Source organism: Pelophylax lessonae (assembly GCF_965119305.1).
Source record: "Pelophylax lessonae genome assembly, chromosome: 5".
NCBI classification, from domain to species: domain Eukaryota; kingdom Metazoa; phylum Chordata; class Amphibia; order Anura; family Ranidae; genus Pelophylax; species Pelophylax lessonae.
The window spans coordinates 427,561,592-427,584,156 of NC_138772.1; the positions used below are offsets into that span (position 1 = coordinate 427,561,592).

The window sequence follows — 22,565 nt, forward strand, 5'->3', positions numbered from 1 at the left end:
CTTCCTGGGGACAGTCACGTGGTGTCATACAGGTCCCGCCTTCTTCTGTACAGTCACATGACTGCATTCAGCTCCCCCTTTTGTTCCATGCACGTTGAGGAGATATATAAAACATATCCTCCCCTCCTCGTGAATTGTGTGACGTACCCCAAGCAAAGCATGACGGGAAATGTAGTTTAGGGACTGTCGCCGAGAACTCTTACTGCTAAACTTAGTGTTGGTGTATGTGTTGTAGGGAGTAGAACTGTGTGGTGAGCCTGGAGCTGTGCAGGCCGGTGGAATGTGGTCCTAGTGTTTACACACCATGAGAGCGGTCAGGGGCTCAGAAGCGCAGGGCATGCCGGGAGTTGTAGTATTGAGGAAGAGGAGGTGATGGTGTGAGCACGTCTTTCTAATGGAGTCCTGACTGAGGAGAGGACCCCCGGGCAGTGTTGTATGGAGGTGAGGGGGACCTTCAGGAGGTGTCCAGTGCTGGCTTCATGTGTCAGAGTGGGGACTGTGTGGGCTCAGCCTCATGGTCCCAGCACAGGACATGGGAGGGAGAGGGACTGACACTCTACAAGGGACACCTAACTGTGAGCCTCATAGTCCCAGCACAGGACATGGGAGGGAGAGGGACTGACACCATACAAGGATGCAGTTCTCTATAATACAGACACCTACATGTGATCCTCATTGTCCCAGCCCAGGACATGGGAGGGAGAGGGACTGACACTCTACAAGGATGCAGTTCTCTATAATACAGACACCTACCTGTGAGCCTCATAGTCCCAGCGCAGGACATGGGAGGGAGAGGGACTGACACCATATAAGGGTGCAGTTCTCTATGATTCAGACACCTACCTGTGGGGTTTATTTACTAAAGCTGGAGAGTGCAAAATTAGTCTCACTTCTGGATAGGAACCAATTAGCTTCCAGATTCTGTTGCCAAACCTTAATTGAAGAAGCTGATTGGTTTATATACAGAAGTCAGCCTGGTTTTGCTCTCTCCAGCTTTAGTAAATAATGTGTCACATCCATCCAGTTATCTCTGAGTGTCTGCACTTCTCTAATACACAGGAGAGTCTTCCCCATACTATTCTAGGGGCATTGTTTACATAGTGGATTGCTCATCCTCCCCTCTGGTGTCCAGGTCTGGGGCCAGTATGCAGAATATGATGACACCTGTCTATAGCCAGGCTCTATACACATACAGGGCACAGGCCTGACCCTCTCTCTAACAGTCCTGTGGCATGTAGATGGCTTTTTCTCCACTTACATTGCCAGCATGGTCCCTGTGTGACGAGGGTGACTGACTCCTGTGCATGTACAGCAGGGACATCATCATACGCTGGCCAATGGAGATTCCTGAAAACTGGCACCCAAGGAGACCATGCCGGCAATGTAGGGTGGGCAAATTCTGTCTACATGCCGCAAATGTTTGTGAGCAGCCAAGTAGGTGAAATCTGTTGCACAAGAGACATTGCGTGTCTCCAATGCCACATTTGCCCGCTTGGTCTCAGTCTTTACCACTTAAAAATTGGGCACTTTCACCCCTTTCTAGGTCAGTTTTCAGCTTTCAGAGCTGTCACACTTTGACAATTGTGCGGTTATGCAACACTGTGCCTATATACATTTTTTATCATTTTTTTGAGACAGACCTTTTTTTGGTAGTATTAATCACCACTGGGTTTATTTTTTGCTAAATAAACAAAAAACTACCAAAAATAAAAAAAAAAAAAAAAAAAATTTCGTAGCTTCTGTTATACAATTTTGCAAATAAGTATTTTTTGTTCTTCAGTGATGGGCAATAAGGAGGCTGCTGTGATGGGCAGCACTTATCAGTGTAAATGATGTGATGACGCTTGCAGGGTAACAGCTCTCCTTTCCTCCCATAGACACAGCACGTGAGGAAAGCATTGTGGATAACCGGCAAGTCTGTTTACATGTGATCATCTGTGATTGGACACAGCTGATCACATGGTAAAGGGCCTCTGTGATTGGCCCTGGAGGACAGAGCTGTCCTAGAGCGTGCCCGATGCATGCCGCTGGAGGCGCAGGTCTGGGAGAATGTCTTTGGAGTGTAAAAAGAAAGTGGACAAGCACAGGGAGAACATGCAGTCTCCATGCAGACAGTGTCCTGGTCAAGGTTTGAACCAAGGACAACAATGCTGCAAGGCATTGTACTACTTACCATGTCACAGCTCAACATCAATCCTAATGATACTTCCTGACGTGTCCTTCTGCTGTCTCCATGAATCACAGCACACTTTCCTCTTAAAGCAGAATCAATGTAACTGTTTCCCAAAACACTTACACTCAGGGGATGCACTGAATATTATTTGTCACAGTTGCTTGTGCTTTTAACTGAACAGTCAATCCATCATGGCAACTGCAGATCAAACAGTGGCTAGGATGGCAGCTTCCTTGGCTGTAAAGGAGAGGTTTTGTTCCACTTTAACTGTATACATTCCTGCTGAGAGCAACCACTCCATCATTCCAAATAGCCTGTATTCCCCAGAATGGCTACCACTGCCCGAAGTGGAGGTAGTTCAGGTCTTCTCAGAGGTTTATTGAAAGAGTGAGGAGGTGTTCCAGCAGTGGCAGATGTCCTCACTGCAGTGTAGAGTAGTTGCCGACATTCAGGACTTTTTGATGTATTTAAGGAAGCCTTATGTGTGGTCCTTATGCCAGAAGTACATAGGGTAAACCGTTAGTAACTTCAGTCACTTTCAATTGCCGTAATGTTCGGAAGGATGAAGGCATCCTGCCAGTGTCAGGTTAAATATTTGGATGGCAGCAATGTCCACAATTTGCCTCCTTCCATTCCCTTTGTTTTTTAAATAAAATTTTGAAAAAAATGGTCTGTGCTAGTGGTGTACCGAAATAAAAAATTTGGACCCAAACTGAAAATTCAGGATGTACTTGGCAGAAAACTGAAACCGAAATGGACAGTTTAAAAATATATAATTGTATTATATTCAACTTTTTAATTAATAGCTTTAAGTCCCCGTTCACACTAAGGCGACCTGTGAGGCGACCTGGTCGCCTCACAGGTCGCCTCCCATAGGAAAGCTGCGGACCCGTTCTAATAGGAGCGACACAAGTCGCTCCGACTTAGAAAAAGGGTCTGGAGCTTCTTTGGGGTGACCAGGAGGCGACCGCCATAGACTTCAATGTTATGAAGTCCGTGGCGGCCGCTCCGAGGTCGCGGCGCGCTGCTCGCACCGCGACCTCGGAGGTCGCGGTGCGAAGTAGCGTAGTTTGTATGTGAACGGGGCCTTAAAAAAGCGCTTTTGTGTAAAAAATAAATAAATAAAAGCTCAAGAAAAATGCATCCCTTTAAATTCTATGTATGTCTTCACACTGGTTCCTTGCACTTCCATTGCAGTGTAACGCACCTTCCTATTGAAATGCATCGAAAACGCAGCAAAAATCCATCTAAAACTTACCCGTGTTGCATTTTTTATGCACTTTTTGAGTCACATGACCTTTAAAAATCGCGTGCGTTTTTCTGTGGCTTTGATGGGCACCTTTTTTTCTATCCGCAAAATGCTGAGAACCCTGTTTTCGGCCAATAATTTTCGACAGTCGAAATATCGGTGCGTCTCTAGTCTGTGCATGTATCAGGCATACAGCCAGCAGTGAGAGGAGTTGGAATTAGGGATGCACCGATCCGATATTAGGATCGGATATCGGTGCCGATACTGCCACAATAGCTGGATCGATAAAATTAACCGATCCACGGGCCGATCCAGGTTTTGCTGAGTCCCGGCTCAGCCCGCCCTTACTTGCACGGAGCTGCCGATCCGGTTTTGCTGAGTCCTGGCTCAGCCGTCCCTTACTTGGTGTAGTAGTAGTAGTATGGGATGGGAGCCGCTACTTCCTGTATAGGTCCGGCTCACAGGCAGAGTGGTATCAGATGCACTCCGCCTGTGAATGGAGGAGCCGTACACATGAAGCAGCAGCTTTGCTCTGTAATGCAGCCGCATGCATATTGTGTATGTGTGTAGTTCCGGATCGGTTTCGGTATCGGCAGATACACAATGCCAGATATCGGTATCGGGACAAGAAAAGTTGGATCGGTGCACCCCTAGTTAGAATCTACAAATTCTCACTGGTTGCCTACTATTGACATCTGCAGATGGATCTGGGCAGTTCTTGCTAAAGACTGACATGTGTTTATATAACATGACATGTTTTGAGACTTTGTCATTAGGGCACTTTCACACAGTCTTTTCCAATCCACTTGTCAGTTTTTCAGGCAGACCTGACCAGCAGCTCAATGGACAGGCGGATGTAAACAGACTTGTGATGCTCGTCTACATTCAAGTCCATCTAGGTCAGAAAAAAAAGGAGGACTGTGTCTTTTTCCAGATCTAAACGTGACGATTTGGAGGTAGCCTGATGTAAATGGACACAAGTTTGTTTACATCCGGTTGCCTATGTCTGTTGGATTCCAACAGAATGGACATGGATGTAAAAAATCTGGAAGCCCTCCTCTTCAGCTTCAGTTCAGCAGGGGATTCACTCACGGATCTCCTGCCTAGCGAAGCAGCTCTGTGTAAAAGAGCCCTTCTCAGCTGCCTTTGTTTACCATTTTAGTCCTTATAAAATGTAAGAAAATGAGTGACTTTTCTGAGCTAACAGTGGAAAATAATGAACCTGTGCTTTCAGGACTAATTTTGGGTTTGTTCATATTTTAGAACTCAGACCTCTGAAATCACGATAACCAAGAAGACTTACTCTCCTGTCTACGGAACCTGTTATTCTACAGGTAACAGCTGGAAGTTCAAGGACTGTGAGTATAGCAAGTACATATAAAACCATGTATACACTGTCGGGTTTATTTATTGAAGTCTTGAGAGTCCAAAGTCTTTATTCATTCATCTGATGACAGCAAGAAAAACAAAGAACAGCCAGCGTGTTTAGGGTGCCAGAATATCCCCCTTTATCAGGGCTTAGTGAAATAGTGGACTCGGAGGGAACAGGTACGCTGACAGTTCCTGCATCCCTATACTCCACTATTTCTCTAAGCCCAGATAAAGGGGGATTTTTTTGGGCCCCAGAACACATTTGCTAGTCTTTATTTTGATTGCTGTCATGAGATGAACAAGTAAAGACTTTGGGCTCTCAAGACTTTTGTAGGGCTCTCCTATTTAACTGACCTATGCATGGATTTCTCAGTTCGAGTGATTCCGCCCCCCTTCCTCCCAAGGGAACCCCTCCTTTATGGAGAGCTGCCAAGCCATTACATTTAGGAAAAAGCCACTCAGTGCCTTTTTGGAAGTATCTGTGTGTATATATATATATATATACACAATGGTATTGAGGGGATGTTTAAGGTGGAACTCCAGTTTTTACTTTTGAAATGATCAAAATGAATGTCCACCTGAAACATTTTTTTTTTTTTAAATTGTGTATTGAATGTGTAAAATTTAGAATCCCTGTCAAGATTTCCCTACTATCTGGCGGGGCTCCATTAGAGAGATTTCCCCTCGCTGAATCAGTAATAAGGGTTTCACAGACAGGATGTTGGGAACAATCTCTAACTGTAACACAAGCAGAAAAACAAATTATTCTTGTTAATTGAAACTCTTGTCATCTTTTTTTCGTGCTTTCTGTGTTCCACTTTTTGTTTGGTGAAACCATTGTCTTTGTCACAATAAATGAGGAACAATCTCCCTGAGCCCTGAAAAGCAGTAAAAACCTAGCAGGGATTCTAGCCCTTCCCTACTCTATCCAAAACTAGAAATATATTTTGGTTGGACATAAGTTATTTTATTTTTTTTCAAGTAGAAAATGTATATTGAGGTAAAGATCAGTCCGTTACAAATGATGCAGCATATTGTCGAATGATTACCAACAGAGAAGGTGTGGGTATAGACCATCTGAGCCCTTATACAAAATTTTTTTTTGAGAGAGAGCAATACCCAAAAGATTCATCATATGTTCCAAACGTATGATGAGGTAAAAAAAACAATTAGAAGACAGATCTGAAGGCATGTTAAAATAATGCTGGATAGGCATACCGCATTGGAGTACTTAGGATAATAGTTGAACATTCTCAGGTCTGCGAGGAGATGGAAAAAAATAGGGGTGGGGGTGGGATGGTGATGAGAGAAAAAGGAGTGGAAGAGAAATTACACACAAAAAAAATGGGATGGAGTGTCACAGAAAAGAGGAATATCACAATATTTGTTAAGTAAAAAGCCTCTCAGCAGTCTAATCTCCCTTGTTCAAATATTTGGGTCAACCTAAACCTACATAATGACAATGTGCTTCAGACCAACTACTCCTTGGGTCGCCCACAGCCTCGGATGTGGGATACTTCATAGATGAGATAGGATGGGATTACCCCACAAGGGTATATGTAGTCAAAAGGTCAGAGGAAAAGGATATTGAGCCCTAGCATTATGCCACATTCCAAGAGTAGTCCTCATTGGCCAGTAACCAATGAGTTAGATAGAGCGCCCCTAAAGACTAGGTTACTAAGGTACAATGTGACCCTGAGAGGGCTGCTTCCAGGGTAACTGGAGGGTTGTCTTTGGGTTGGTAAAACCACCAGCAGACCATCACCAATACTGCTGTCCAATAGTAGAGTTGAAGATTAGGCAGGGATAATCCCCCTTGTGTCAAAGGAAGTTGCAATGTCAATTTAGCAAGACGTGGGACTTTCCCAGCCCATACAATTGAGAGGACTATACTATCCAATTTGAAACAGAAATTTTGGTAAATAAACCATCTTGATAAGGTTAACCTTGCCGACTGGGGTGAGGGAAAGTTTTTTTTCAGGACGCACATCACTGGAAAAAGAGCTTAAGTAAGGAGATAGGTTTAGTCGCCAGGGAACTACCCTTTTGTATCCCAAGATATTTAACCTCATCCACCCAGCACAGCAGGGCATGCTTTACTGGTTTGGGGTTCAAAATACTGAGCTGGAAAATGAGAGATTTCTCTCAACTGACATCTATTTCAGGGAAGATGCTAAACATGTCAATTATCTGTAAAGCAGCCCTAAGTGAGTTGGATGTACCTCTAAGATATAGGAGCATATTGTTGGCATACAATATAGGAGCATATTGTTGGCATACAAGGACAATTTGTCTTCGATTCCACCCACCTCGATCTCCTTCACTGATTCTGCAGCACAAAGTTGAATTGCCAGAGGCTCCAGGGCGAGAGCAAACAGGCCTGGGTAGAGGGTAATGCCCTGTCTCATCCCACTAGACTGAGGAAAGGGAGCAGACAAAGAGTTGTTCATACATATTTTGGCTATAGGGGCCCAGTAGAGCATCCGTAGCCAGGCAATAAAACAGGAACTAAAGCCAAATTTACGAAGGTTTATTCAATGCTTTCTCTGTGTCTAAGAAGACCACTATCCTGGGGCAGTCTGAAATTGCCACAGCTATATGAGTAAACAACCTTCGGATGTTTATGTCTGTCCCCCTTCCTGTCATAAACCTGAACTGATCTGGATGTACCAAGGCTGTTATAACCACATTTAAGCGGTTAGACAAGCTTTTTGTCTGAATTTTTGGCATCCACATCGAGGAGTGATAATGGCCTGTATAAGGAGCATAAGTCTGGATTGTTTCCAGTCTTAGGGTTCACCACAATCTTGTGGGCAGCAGGGTGTTAGGGTCATTGGCTTACAGAGGAAGAGAGTGGAGTCTAGGAGCCATTTCATTAGAGAATGTTTTGTAAAATTCAGTTGGGAGACTGTTCAGTCCAGGCGTCTTCCCAGGTTGGCTATTCGAACCTCTTTAAGTGTAATGGGGACATCCATTTTCTCCCTAGAGGCATCCATCAATTGTGGGGGAACGACTGGTGCTAGGTAAGCAAGGAGGTCCTCCTCTACATACATCACCCGAGTGCTGTAAAGGCTCCTATAGTAGGATGCTGTTTTGCTTGCGTTTATCTAGCAAAGTTACTTTGCGTTATAATCAAGGAAGCTCAAACCTCTGCAATGTACAAAGGTGCTTTTACTTTACAAAAATGCTGTACATACAAAACTATTACATTAGGAATACAATACAAGACTGACAATTATATCAAGCATGATGCCTAGCAAATAAGCAGAAACTATGGTCAGTAACAGTAGAAATACGCTTAAAAGTTACTTAACTCCGGTTACTGTGTGTTCTTGATATTGGTTGACAACGAGGACTCTGGCTTCTTCTGGAGATCAGGCGAAAGCGTCTTGGCTGGTGCAGACTTTCCTTTGTTTAGTGTTGATGCATTATGGAGCCCTTCTTTTCATTTGGCTGCCACAGGCTCCAAAATATGTTACCATCCTGCTCCACTACATCCAGCTGAAATGGTACTCCTTGTCTCACGGGTCCCAATCCCTGATGCTGCAAAATGGCTTCTTCAGCAGCCAGGAGTGCGGTCCACTGCTCTAAACCCCATGAGAATTGGTTCAGTCTTTTTCCTTGTGACATAGTATATAGACCTTTAGAATCAGTCCAAGATGTGGGATGAGTGATCTCCAGAATCCCACAACTCCAATGATCTTCTGTGCCTCCTTTTTTGGTAGTAAGGGCCCGGGGGTGACAATGCCTGGATAGTTTGCACAACTATGCATTAAAACTCATAGGAAAACCGCACTTGCAGGGACATCAGTTTCACATCATCTGATTGTGAATGATTCATAAACTGCTGCAGTAGTGGACTCACTCACTGCAATAATTTTAAATCACTACTGCAGTGCAGTCAGTGCAAAACTGCTAGAAAAAAAGCTAGACAGTGGATAGGAGTCAGCGGACTTACGTTGTTTGTGCATGTGTTGCACACTGCTGCTGCTTTTCCTGGAGATGAGAAATCGTCCCAGACCACACTTTTATTTTTTCTATCTGCATCCATCTCCATTGAAATTTGAAAGACACTACTGAAATTGAATATAGGCTTAAAAAAACTGGCTGGCAACCAGTGGTGATGGGTGGCTGGCACCCTTTGGTGGGTGGCTGGCTGGCTGGCTGGCACCCTTTGGTGGGTGGCTGACTGGCTGGCACCCGTTGATGGGTGGCTGGCACCCTGTGGTGGGTGGCTGACTGGCACCCTGTGGTGGGTGGCTAGCTGGCACCCTTTGGTGGGTGGCTGGCACTCTTTGGTGGGTGGCTTGTCTGGCACCCTTTGGGTAACTGGCTGGCTGGCACCCTTTGGTGGCTGACTGGCTGGTACCCTGTGATGGCTGGCTAGCTGGCTGGCACCCTTTGGTGGGTGGCTTGCTGGCTGGCACTCTTTGGGGGACTGTCTGGCTGGCACCCTCTGGTGGGTGGGTGGCTGGCTGGCTGGCACCCTGTGGTGGGTGGGTGACTGGCACCCTTAGGTGGGTGGCTGGCTAACTGGCTAGCTGGCACCCTTTGGTGGGTGGCTGGCTGGGGCACCCTTTGGTGGGTGACTGGCACCCTTTGGGGGGTGGCTGGCTGGCACTCTGTGGTGGCTGGCTGGCACCCGTTGGTGGGTGGCTGGCACCCTGTGGTGGGTGGCTAGCTGGCACCCTTTAGTGGGTGGCTGGCTGGCACTCTTTGGTGGGTGGCTTGTCTGGCACCCTTTGGGTAACTGTCTGGCTGGCACCCTTTGGCTGGTACCCTGTGATGGCTGGCTAGCTGGCTGGCACCCTTTGGTGGGTGGCTTGCTGGCTGGCACCCTTTGGGGGACTGTCTGGCTGGCACCCTGTGGTGGGTGGGTGGCTGGCACCCTCTGGTGGGTGGGTGGCTGGCTGGCACCCTGTAGTGGGTGGGTGACTGGCACCCTTAGGTGGGTGGCTGGCTAACTGGCACCCTTTGGTGGGTGGGTGGCTGGCTGAGTGGGGCACCCTTTGGTGGGTGGCTGGCTGGCACCCTTTGGGGTGGCTGGCTGGCACCCTTAGGTGGCTGCCTGGCTGGCACCCTGTGGTGGCTGGGTGGCTGGCAGGCACCCTTTGGTGGGTGGATGGCACCCTGTGGTGGCTGGCTGGCACCCTTTGCTGGCTGGCTGGCACCCTGTGGTGGGTGGCTTGCTGGCACCCTTTGGTGGGTGGCTGGCTGGCACCCTTTGGTGGCTGTCTGGCACCCTGTGGTGGGTGGCTGAATGGCACCCTGTGGTGGGTGGCTGGCTGGCACCCTGTGTGGTGGGTGGCTGGCTGGTACAGGCCCAGGGCCTGTGGCTGGTTAGCTGGTACAGGTAGGGTCTGTGGGTGGCTGGCTGGCTGGCACCGGCAGCTGTGGGTGGGTGTATGTATGTGGTGGCTGTGTTAAACACACTGTGTGCACTATACACTCACTGTCCCAAGACTTCCTGACTCCAGACAAGGCTGAGGGAGGCGGCCTAAGAAGGAAGAAGCTGTCCCATTGGCTGGCACCCTTTGGTGGCTGGCTGGCACCCTTTGGTGGCTGGCACTCTTTGGTGGCTGGCTGGCACCCTTTGATGGCTGGCTGGCACCCTTTGGTGGCTGGCTGGCTGGCACCCTTTGGTGGCTGGCACCCTGTGGTGGGTGGCTGGCTGGCACCCTGTGGTGGGTGGCTGGCTGGCACCCTGTGGTGGGTGGCTGGCTGGCACCCTGTGGTGGGTGGGTGGCTGGCTGGCACCCTGTGGTGGGTGGCTGGCTGGCTGGCACCCTGTGGTGGGTGGGTGGGTGGCTGGCTGGCTGCCACCCTTTGTGGCGCAACATACGCAATGACGTCACGACAATATCGGTAACTTCCAGGGCCGATTCTGATATATCTGGGAAAGTGCTTATCGGTCGATCCCTAGCTAGTAGATGCCAATGTCTTTGTAGAATACATTTAAACTGTGTATGTTGGGCATTATACTGAGTAATGAACCTCACAGCATTGCTGTTTTTTTTTTTTTCAAACAAAGATTCTCTGGACTGAGTTTTAGTGCGATTTTAACCACTTCCATACCGCGTCATGTAAAATGACGTCGGCAAAGTGGTTGTGAGGATCCGGACCGCCGTCATATGACGTCGCCCGGATCTCCCCTCTACTGCGCGCCCCCGGGGGCGCGCAGCGCGGCGATCGGGGGTGAGGCTCGTCCCTCGGACATAGCCCATCCCTGATCAAGGTAAACAGCCAATAGAAATTGGCTGTTTACCACGTGATCGGCTGTGTAAATCACAGCCGATCACATGAGCGGCTCCAGCACGAGCCGCTCGTTCTCTCTGCAATGCGCGCCCCCGGGGGCGCGCAGAGCAGCGATCGGGGACGAGGCTCGTCCCTCGGACAGAGTCGATCCCCGATCTAGGTAAAGAGCCAATGAAATTGGCTCTTTACCACGTGACCGGCTGTGTCCAATCACAGCCGGTCACAAATGTCAACATAGAACACGGTAACTAGCTGTCACCGTGTTCTCCTCCTCACACACTGATCCTGTGTGAGGAAGAGATTGTGGTAACAGCTAGTTACCAATCATAGTGCACCCCAAACACACTGATTGCCCCCCCCCCCCCAATAAAGAGCACCTGTCACTAGCCCATCAAAGTACCCGAGTACCTGTCACCAGCCCATCAGGTACTCAGATGACAGGTACTCGGGTACTCTGATGGGCTGGTGACAGGTATTCGGGTACTCGGGTACTCTGATGACGGGTACTCGGGTACTCTGATGACGGGTACTCGGGTACTCTGATGACAGGTACTCGGATACTCTGATGACGGGTACTCGGGTACTCTGATGACAGGTACTCGGGTACTCTGATGACGGGTACTCTGATGACAGGTACTCGGGTACTCTGATGACGGGTACTCGGGTACTCTGATGACGGGTACTCGGGTACTCTGATGACGGGTACTCGGGTACTCTGATGACGGGTACTCGGGTACTCTGATGACGGGTACTCGGGTACTCTGATGACGGGTACTCGGGTACTCTGATGACGGGTACTCGGGTACTCTGATGACGGGTACTCGGGTACTTTGAGTACCTGTCAACGGAGTACCCGTCATCAGAGTACCTGAGTACCTGTCACCTACCCATCAGAGTACCCGAGTACCTTCCACCTGCTCATCAGAGTACCTGACGCCTGAAGTACCCGAGTACTTGCCGCCTGCTCATCAGTACCCATCACTACTCATCAGTACTCATCAGTACCTATCACGTATCAGTACTGATCATCAGTACCCATCAGTACAGTATCACCTATCAGTATCAGTACTACTCATCAGTACTTATCACCTGCCTGTCACCTGCCCATCAGAGTATCCGAGTACCTGTCACCTGCCTATCGGAGTACTCGAGTACCTGCCACTTGCTCATCAGTACCAGAGTACCTGTCACCTGCCCAACAAAGTACCCGAGTACCTATCACCCTTCATACAGCCACCATGTCCAAGTCCAAAAAGGTTTATATACGTCCTCCGTTTAAACCTAAATACCGGTGTTATGGCAGCAGATAGCTGCCATAACCCTGGTATTTTTTTAAACGGTGGACGGTTGGCTTTCCGATAAGGGTGGTCCCAGTGGCGGATTCGCCGTGGGATCACCCTTCCGGGATGGCGGAAGAGGCGCCCCCCCCCTCCCGCCACGTTCCGGTCCTTTTCCCCGCTTACCGGACCTGCCAGCAGCGGGGAAAACGATCCGGTCCCAGATCCTCACAGACAGGATGTCGAGTGAGGGCAAGCTTTTCCTCACTTGACTCTATGGTCTTGGAGGACCGGAGCTACGGAAAATGTTGTTGCCTAGCAACCGGTTTAAAGGTCCTTTTTTTTTTTTTTCATTTTATATAATAATTTTTTTTTTTTTTTATCTTTTAGTGTACTTGTGAGATCTGAGGACTTTTTGACCCCAGATCTCACAAAAAAAGAGGTCCTGTCGTGCCTATTTCTATTACGAGGAATGTTTACATTCCTTTTAATAGAAATAAAAATGATCAATTTTTTTTTTTTAAAGATAAAAAATAATAAATAAAATAAATAGTAAAAAAAAAAAATTAAAGCGCCCTGTCCCCGTGAGCTCGCGCGCAGAAGCGAACGCATACAGAAACCCCGCCCACATATGTAAACGGTGTTCAAACCACACATGTGAGGTATCGCCGCGATCGTTAGAGCAAGGGGAATAATTTGAGCCCTAGACCTCCTCTGTAACTCAAAGATGCAACCTGTAGAAATTTTTAAACTGTCGCCTATGCGGATTTTTAAGTACCAAAGTTTGTCGCCATTCCGTGAGCGTGCGCAATTTTGAAACATGACATGTTGGGTATCTATTTACTCGGCGTAACATTATCTTTCACATTATGGAAAAAAATTGGGCTAACTTTACTGGTTTCTTATTTTTAATTAAAAAAAGTGAAATTTTTCCAAAAAAATTGCGTTTGGAAGACCGCTGCGCAAATACGGTGTGATAAAAAATATTGCAATAATCTCCATTTTATTCTCTAGGGTCTCTGCTAAAAAAAATATATATAATGTTTGGGGGTTCTAAGCAGTTTTCTAGCAAAACAACTGATTTTAGCTTGTAAACACCAAATGTCAAAAATAGGCCTAGGCAAGTGGCTAGGATGCATGATGGTGCGCCTTGGATGTTGGGCCCCTCTATATGGCTAGGCTGTGAAAAAGTCTCACACATGTGGTATTGCCATACTCAGGAGGAGTGGCAGAATGTATTTTGGGGTGTCATTTTTGCTGTGTACATGCTATGTGTTAGGAATATCCTATAAATTGACAACTTTGTGTAAAAAAAAAAAGTTTTCATTTTTTTCCCACATTTTCCAAAAACCTGTGGAAAAAAATGATATGTTCAAACGACCCATAATGCCTCATAGAATATACGTTGGAGTGTTTGCTTTCCAAAATGGGGTCATTTTGTGGACTTTTCCATTGTATTGGTGCTCTAGGGCCTTGAAAAGTGTGATAGGTAGTAAGAAAGTTTTATGTGTATTTATGCTCCTAGAACGCCTGAAGGTGCTTCTTGGACGTGGAGTCTCTTTTTGTGGCCAGGCTGTGTAAAAGTCTCACACATGTGGTATCGCCATACTCGGAAGGAGTAGCGGAATGCATTTTTGGGTGTAATTTTTGCTGTGTACATGCTATGTGTTAGAAATAGCTTATAAATTGACAACTTTGTGGCAAAAAAAAGAAAAAAAATTTTTTTTCTTCAATTTCCCAAGAATTGTGGGAAAAAATTACAACTTCAAAAAACCCACCATGCCTCTTACTAAATACCTTGGACTGTCTACTTTACAAAAAGGGGTCATTTGGGCGGTATTTGTACTGTCCTGACATTTCAGGGCCTCAAGAAAGGAGATAGGCCGTCAGTACATCTGGTGTGATCAATTTTCAGTAATTGGTACCATAGCTTCTAGACTCAATAACTTTCACACAGACTAAATAATATACACTAATTTGGGTTAATTTTACCAGAGACATGTAGCAGTATACATTTTGGCCCAAATGTATGAAGAAAAATTAATTTTTTGCAAAATTTTATAATTGAAACTAAAAAAAAGTAGTTTTTTTTTTCAAAATTTTTGCTCTTTTTTTGCATATATCACGAAAAAAAAAAACCCCAGTTGTGATCAAATACCACCAAAAGAAAGCTCTATTTGTGTGAAAAAAATGATAAAAACTTTGTTTGGTTACAGTAAAGCATGACTGAGCAATTGTCATTCAAAGTGTGAGAGTGCTGAAAGCTGAAAATTGGTCTGGGCAGGAAGGGTGTCTAACTGCTCTGTATGGAAGTGGTTAAGCCCTAATGAGGCTTTTCTTAATATATCCTCTTGCCAGAAGTCTGTCTCCTAAAAAGATTAGCTTCCTTTTCAAAAATATAATCATTGCTACAGTTACGCTTGAGACGGAGATATTGTCCATATGGAATGAATTTTATAAGCGGGGCTGGATGGGCACTACAGCTGTTGATGAGCAGCTCCATCATGCGCAATACTGTGGAGCATCTCACTCGTGATCGATGCAGCTCTTATATAGAGAATCCCCTAATCGTAGAGGCTTTGGTTGTAGGGGAGGGCATGGAGGTCCTTCTTTGGCTCTTAACCAATATAATGATGACCCCCCCCCCCCCCCCCCAGGAGAGGTAGTTGAGGCTTTCCAGGACCCAATAACTATAGGGGGAATTTTCAGAGGAGAGGAAATGGAAGGGGAAGAGGAGGGTCCAATTTCAGAGGGGCGAGGGAGAGATCATAATCCACCAGGAAGGAGAGAGGGGAAATGGAGACCATGGTATCCCATGACACCACCCCAACCTTTTATATAGAGGAAGCAAGAGGAGAAGGGCAAAAGGCTGTAGAGGAGGGCAGAGGAAAAAGAAACACAATGCAAGGATTTTTTTAATTTAAGTGATGTAACGTTTATAGAAGATAAATTAAAGCTTTTAGAACTTGGTTTAAAATACGCCCCGGATAGGAACTTGAAGAAATTTTATGTTTTTATTGATTTTCAGAAATTTATAAGAAGAATTCATATTAAGCAATATTAGGCAAAAGGTTCCAAACCAGTGGATCAAGAGGCAGGTTACTATAATCTCACCCAACTAATGAATAATTCTGTTTTTAACCCCAAGGTAGCTAATAATCATTTCACTGAGGTTTTTAAAGCTATGGTGGAACATGATTTGGAAAAACTGAGGATTAACCCAACCAGATGAAAAAAGGATATAGAGAAGAATTTAGATGAACTGGAGAAAAAGAAGCAAATTGTCATTAGGGGGAGGGCTAGTGATTTTAAATAAAAAGGACTATATGAATTAATTGAACAGACTAGTAGGAGACACAAACATATGAGGAACTGAAAGGATATGAAGGAGAAATATTAAACATAAAGAAAGCTTGGTACTTAAATCTAGATGCATCAAAAGTCCCTGTAATATATCCGCTACTGAAAGATCATAAGAACCCATGGGAGCTAAATATTCCCCTCTCAGTGGCGAACCTCTTTATGAGTTGGTGGGAAAATGAAGCTAAATTTGGTAAAAATATTCCAGAACTTAAAGTCTACAAAATATATATAGACGATGTTCTCATTGTGTGGGCAGGATGGCAGGAATCGTTTCTCAATTTTCTCAGAGATAGAGGACAACCAGTTTGGTATCTCTTTTTCTGAAACATATGGATTTGAAACAGTAAACTTCCTTGATCTTGTCATATACAAAAAGAATGGGAAGTTACAGACACGTACCTATTTCAAAGAGGTTGATAGGAATGGTTACAACATTCCATTAGGGAGTTGTCACCATCCAAGGTGGCTTAGTGCTATTCCTAAAAGCCAAATGCTGAGGGTCAGGAAGAATTGTGATACTAGACAGGATTATGACACACAGGCAGAAATTATTATGGAGAGGTTCCAAGAAAAAGGGTATAATTTTAATGATTTCAAAAAGAACAAAAGAAACGATAAGAGATATGGATAGAGACAACCTGTTTAAAAAGAAGGAAACTAAGAAAAGGGACTATGGAGTAGCCTTTATGACAAGTTTTACTCGCCAATACAAACAGTTAAAAAAAAATACTGTATTTATCGGCGTATAACACGCACCTTCATTTTAAGAAGGAAGTTTCAGAAAAGAAACATTTTAATCAAATAAAAATAATAGTACACAGCCCCTTTCATTATACAGTCCCCTTTTACATTACACAGTTCCCTCATGCACAGTAGGACACAGCAGCTTTGAATCTAGAGGGGGTGTCAAGAGTCATACATTCCACTGTCTCCATCCTAGTACCTCTACACCCCAGTACTTCCCAGCTGAGCCCCTAAATGTATTGTAGTTGTGGGACTTGGGAGGGATTTGAGGTGTGTTGGAGATTAATTGGGTTATACATTAACTTTTTCTCCCTTTCTCCAGCCCAATTTACACTGCACAGCCCCCATGAATTACCAGGAGACCCCCTCCTGGGACAGCCCTGCAAGCGTACTCTAAAGTAAAAGGAAAAAATCACTGCCAGCCCCTTTTCATAGATGCTTCCTACATTGTCAGTGTAATAGTAAACCGATTCCTCTAAATACCTTGTTGGCGCCTGTGAGGGATTAGCTCGGTGGCGGGTGTGGATGACCCCTTTTGGGGTTCGTTACACAGGGAGATAGCCGAGAATTGGTTGCAAACAACAGTGTATGAGTTTTATTCTTGCAATTTTTCTTCACACAAGTGCAAGCATCAAAACATCAAAAATAAAATAAAAGACAAAATAAATCCTTGCCACTGTGTGCGGCTACCTTCTCACACACAGGAACCTACCTACAGAGTCTGTCCCCAACCTACTGTTGGGCAGACTTTGCTGATCCTACAGCAAACCATCAATAGTCCATTTATTTTCTCTTCACATAGGAAACATTCATTGTTTTTCACCTTCACATAGAAAATGTTCATTGACCTCTTCACATAGGAAACATTTCTTTGTTTTTCCCTTCACATGAAAAACATTCCTTTGTTTTCTCTTCACATAGAAAAACAGTCCATGTCCTAACCTTGAGAAGTCTTCAGCCTTTTTTACCCTCCTCAGCGCACATCGCACCAGGAGGTATATTCCTCTCCCATGCCCACACAGCTTCAGAAGGCACACGTCTGACTGTCCTCCTCTATTCACACAGCGTCAGGAGGCAGGGATCAATAGACTTCCTTTGGACAAATTATAGAGGCCTTAACTTCCTCATTCTGGACAGCTGAAGTCTGTTCAATGTCTTTAGACATTTCTGCCGACACCCTATAGTAATTGGTGAATTGTATTCCCATCTGTGACAACACTCACAGATTTACCTGACTTCCTGTCACATTTACTTGACGTCCTGTCACACGCCGTTCTTTCAAATCCGATCATGTGACCGCTCTCCTCTGACGTTGAATGGCCGATCATGTGACTGCTCTCCTCTGACGTTGAATGACCGATCACTCAGAGGAGGAGGAGCGGGAGGAGGAGTGCGGCCAGAAAGAAGGAAACAAGCAAGGTATTTAGAGGCAGCGTTTTGACATGAAAGTTGTATAATGTAGGAAGTATTTATAAGAAGACGCTGGCGCTGATTTTTTCCTAACTGCAGAGTACGCTGGAAGGGCTGTCCCGGGGCCAGGAGAGGTGAGGTGGCCAGCCTGACACCACTCCTCCGGACCGCCGATTCCCGCCCCCCCCCCCCACATTGCTAAAAAAAATATATTGGCGTATAACACGCACCCATTGTGTGCACTATTTTTTCAGGGAAAAAAAGTGCGTGTTATACGGTAATAAAAAAAACAATGGCTTCTTTTGTTAGAAGATGAAGAGTTGAAAGGAATACTGCCCGTCAAACCCCAGTTCATATATACTAAACCCCCAACATTACGGATGAGGTTAGCCCACAATGTTATAAATCCTCCTAAGAAGACTTGTACCTTTTTAGATCAGGTAGAATTTTTCAGTTGTGGTAATGGTGTGATCTGTAGGACTTCTAAATTTAGGAAAAGAAAAACAACATTTTGTATCCCATTCTCGAGAAGAGTCCTTTGAAATCAAGAAATGTATTACCTGTGGTACTACACATGTAACCTACCTTCTTGTTTGTCCTTGTAGATTCCAAAATGTGGGTAGAACCACAAGGAAGCTAGGGGTAAGGCTAAGAGAACATGTTAACAACATAAAAAAAAAGGTTAGAAGCACCACAGTTTGTCAAGTCATTTTAGATTGTTCCATGACAGGGACCCTAGTGGCTTGACCTTTTGTGGTATAGACAGAGTTGAAACTCATTGAAGAGGGAGCAATCTCCCAGAACAAAACTCAATGGATCTATCTATTTTATTATTTTTTTATTTTATTTTGTATTATATGTTTTCACCGTCTATTTTTTCACTATTTTTGTATTTTACGAATTGTAAAGGATTGGTTATATTCATACTTTGTGCTATTATTTAAAACAATTATGCAAGTTTGTGAGGGAAAGAATATTGTAATGTATTCAGGAAGTGATGTCATTTGAATATAGGAAGTAGAACAAGTACAGCCATTCTAAGTGTTATTATCCAAATGGCCAACTTGGGAGGAAGGTACTATTCCTGTGTATATAAATGAGTCCATCGGTGAACCGGAAACTATGTCCTTGATGATGCCCTGGAGGAGGGGTGAAACGCATATTTCTGGTTCCACCTAACTAACCACGTAACTTCTGCCCTCCGTGGAACGCATGCTGTGTAGTGGCAAACCCGGAAGAGCCTCATGGTTGTTTATGCCCGCTTTTTATCTACAATTTTGTAAGTTGCTTTGCATTTGCGCAAATAAATATAATTTTACAGTACTTCTCTATGAGCACCATTTTGTTTTATTGAGCCTGGAGGATATCAAAGCCGCCCCAAGGGTATTATTGGTGAGACCCGATTTAGATGCCAAGAGGCCTGATATCCACAACACCAGATACAAGCTTGGTTGACCCCCAGACTGAAAAGCTGTGGGTCCTTCCTCTCTGGTGAGTGGGGAATACGAGAGGGGAGTGTGGCACACTTCAAAGCATGTTTACATGAAGCACTTCAGCACCTCATTTATGGAGTTTGGAGCACCTGAGCACTCTATATGAGAACTTTTGAAAGACTTTGTATATGTTTTTTATTTTTTGAGCACATATTATTTTGTGCTGTATTATCATAATTGTATTTTTTGAGGTGTATTGAGCACTGGGTGGGCAGCAGCTGCAGATATTTTGGAATCACACATACATAGCGCAAGTATTTATGTTTTTTCATTATGGGCACCAGTTGCCTGCTTTCGGCTTCTTGTCCTCCCCTCCTCAACTCCCTGGGGGAAAATTTGTGGGCCAGGGGATTTCCTCACCCAGGGTGACAATGAAGGGCCATTCGGACAATTGACCAAGTGTATAAGGCTATCCATTATCCATTGGTTATATGTGGAAATTTAGACAACTATATGAATTGTAAGTCTGGCTATGAGGTGGGATGGTTGTTGTGTTTTTTTTTTCCTCTCTCAATGAATTTGTTTTTTCAGATCCTTATCTATGCTTTTCCTGAGGAAGCGAGCTTTGTACCTCACGATACACGTAGAGAAACAAATGGCACAGATTGTCTAGGATTCTTTGGAAATGTTTATACATTGATACGTTTTCTATTTATGTTTTTTCTACTGTTGGATCTTTTTGGCAACAATTAAATGATATGGTTAAATGTATGTGATGTCATATGTGATTTCAAATAATATTAAAGAGTGAAGTACCGCTTTAAATACCAGCTTAGAAGGGTTCATCAATCTCCAAAACATTGGTGATGCCTGACGTCTCAACCCAAACCGTTAAATCAGAATGGGATATACCGTCTAGCAGTCTGCATATATTAAGCACATACAAAGCACCCAGTATTTTGCTATTTATGTTGATTGATTTTCCGTTTACTAGGATTATGCTGTGTGTAGAATGGAATCTAGTGGCAGAGATGTGCCTTTACCCGGATGATCTGAGTGACGAAAATAGAATATTGTGTCTTTGCTCCAGAGCTTTTGTTAAGTAAGTCCCACTGTACAGATTTGCTCTATCATTATACTCATTTTAGTATATACCCATTCAGCCAAAAATACAGTACAATGCTGTTATTTAATAAAACCTAGAAAAAGGAAGTAAGAGAGAATATAAATGGTTGTTGCTTTTTGCTTTTGGCTTTTCATGTTTATAGGAACAAAAATTCTAATGATGTGTGTCTAATGAAGGGGGCATGCTTGCCACATGCCACAGTCTAACTGCACCCCAGCGGCAAAATGGCCTTGTTTGTGCAGGGGCAGGCCTTGGAATAAGAGACGGGGCAGTGGAAATGGAGGTGCCATAGGCTGCACTCAGAAACAGATGTCCTTTACTTTTTCTCAGTTGGTATTAAACAGAAAGTTATACATTGGGAAACAGACTGCTAAAAAGCCTTCCTTTCTCATGTAATAATGTGTCTCATAAACGTGCATCATTGCATATATTCCCATTGCTAATAATCCTGGTTTTGGGCCATAGTCCTTCAGTCTAACGTTTCAGACATTCTCTTAGCCTTGAATAGCTCTAGCAAGGGTGGCATCTTTACACTTGGGGTACCATGTAAACATGTTAACTGTAATCGGGAGTCTTAATACAGCCATTTATTGGATATGAGTGCCATTGGGCTGATTAAGTTCAAAACTGCTGCCACCAGGTAGATCGACTTTTTAGTCCACTATAACAGAGGCGGTCAACTGTTTCTGGACCTTGCCTGGTCTTGCACCTGAAGTACAAAAAACAATAAAGAGGTCCATGATGCTTGGTGTCGATTAGAGATTTGTTAATCAGATGAAAGGCATTAGCAGCACAACTTCACAAGAAAGCCTTAACTTGTTTTGGACTGATGGTGTTTATTCATAACTTAATGAGTAAGCAAAGCACCTGAAGGCTTTCTTGTGATGTTGCGTTGCTAGTGCCTTCCATACGGTTATATCTCTGTGATCTGCAGCAAGCAACATGGACATATTGTATGTTATTTTGTGCTGGTATAGTATGAATTGACTTAAGTTTAGCACTGCAGTTGGGTCTTTCCTGTCAACTTACAGTGGGGTTTTACTTACTGTACTTGTGGCTGCTGGGGGGGGGGGGGGGGTGATAGAATATGGGCTCAAGCACTGTAAATGTGACATTGGTCTAAGGAGGAGAGAGCCATGTATACTGTGGAGACACTGTACATGGTGGCTGTAGAAGCTTGAACTTAGTTATGTAGACTGCATAAGCATAGAAAGTGAGAAATGAAGGTTCAGAAGAGCACTGCTATGTCATGTGGTGGGATTATTGTAATTACTGGTGTTATACATTGCTACTGTCATTCTTTGCTAACAAGTGTCTCATCTCTTTTTCTTTCTAGTGATCGACATTTGTACTGTTTAGGTTTAAGGGGAGTTTACAGAACTAAAAAGAATAATGAAAGAGGTAATGTGTGTGTGAACCTCTATATTTGCATCTGTTTTTCTATATTTGCGTTGGAGCCCAAAATGGAAAAGCACTTTTTTGTGTTAAACTGTATTTATAGAATAAATATACTCTCAAACTTAGCAACATACTCAAAACTAAATATGCACCTATTGATCCAAAAGATCCAACAAAAAACTTCTATCTGGATGAAATTGCCCTTATTGGTAGTCGGAAGATGCAATCTAACAAAGATAAAATGGGCCTCTCAACTTCTATATGCATTTCATAATGCACCGGTCTGGATTCCCATACATATATTCAAAAAGTGTAACACCTGTACTTTGTTTTCCGCGCACTAATATGGAAAAAACAAACACCTCATATTAAACTAGAAACGTTACAGGACCAAAAGATTTGGGAGGGTTGGCGGTATCGAATCCATTATACTATTATATGGCTGCATATTTAAAGCTTCTTGCGGACCCCTCCACCCATGATCCCAAAAAACTCATAATATCCACTGTACTTTCTTTAATTATGTTGAACTCAAAAAATTGCAGGGATTTAATGGTTGGTCCATGTGTGGTCCTAATAACATTTCACAGCTCTATCACGGTCAGTTATTGAAAGACTTTCAGACGCTAAATCAGAATATATTTTATATTGAGTAGGTTGTTTATCAAACCATGTATTCTACCAATACTTACAACTTAGGCATGCTATCTCCCCTCAGGCCAAACTATCCCGTTGGGTATTAGTTGATCCTAAAATACTTACACAA

The 22,565-nt window shown here is 44.3% G+C and overlaps 1 protein-coding gene across 2 annotated transcripts in view; it reads left to right on the plus strand.

Annotated features, from left to right (window-relative positions):
- Nucleotides 1–294: 294 nt before the first annotated feature.
- TGS1 (trimethylguanosine synthase 1) overlaps nt 295–22,565 on the plus strand; it is an 83,140-nt gene continuing 60,869 nt past the window's right edge. Inside the window, exons 1-4 of one of the 2 annotated variants that reach the window (XM_082259142.1) lie at nt 295–441; nt 4,686–4,780; nt 20,270–20,377; nt 21,738–21,802. In XM_082259142.1, the coding sequence (XP_082115268.1) occupies nt 20,274–20,377; nt 21,738–21,802 (169 nt within the window). In that variant the 5' untranslated portion in view covers nt 295–441; nt 4,686–4,780; nt 20,270–20,273. The remainder of the gene's footprint in view (nt 442–4,685; nt 4,781–20,269; nt 20,378–21,737; nt 21,803–22,565) is intronic. The other variant, XM_082259143.1, reaches the window with a different exon arrangement.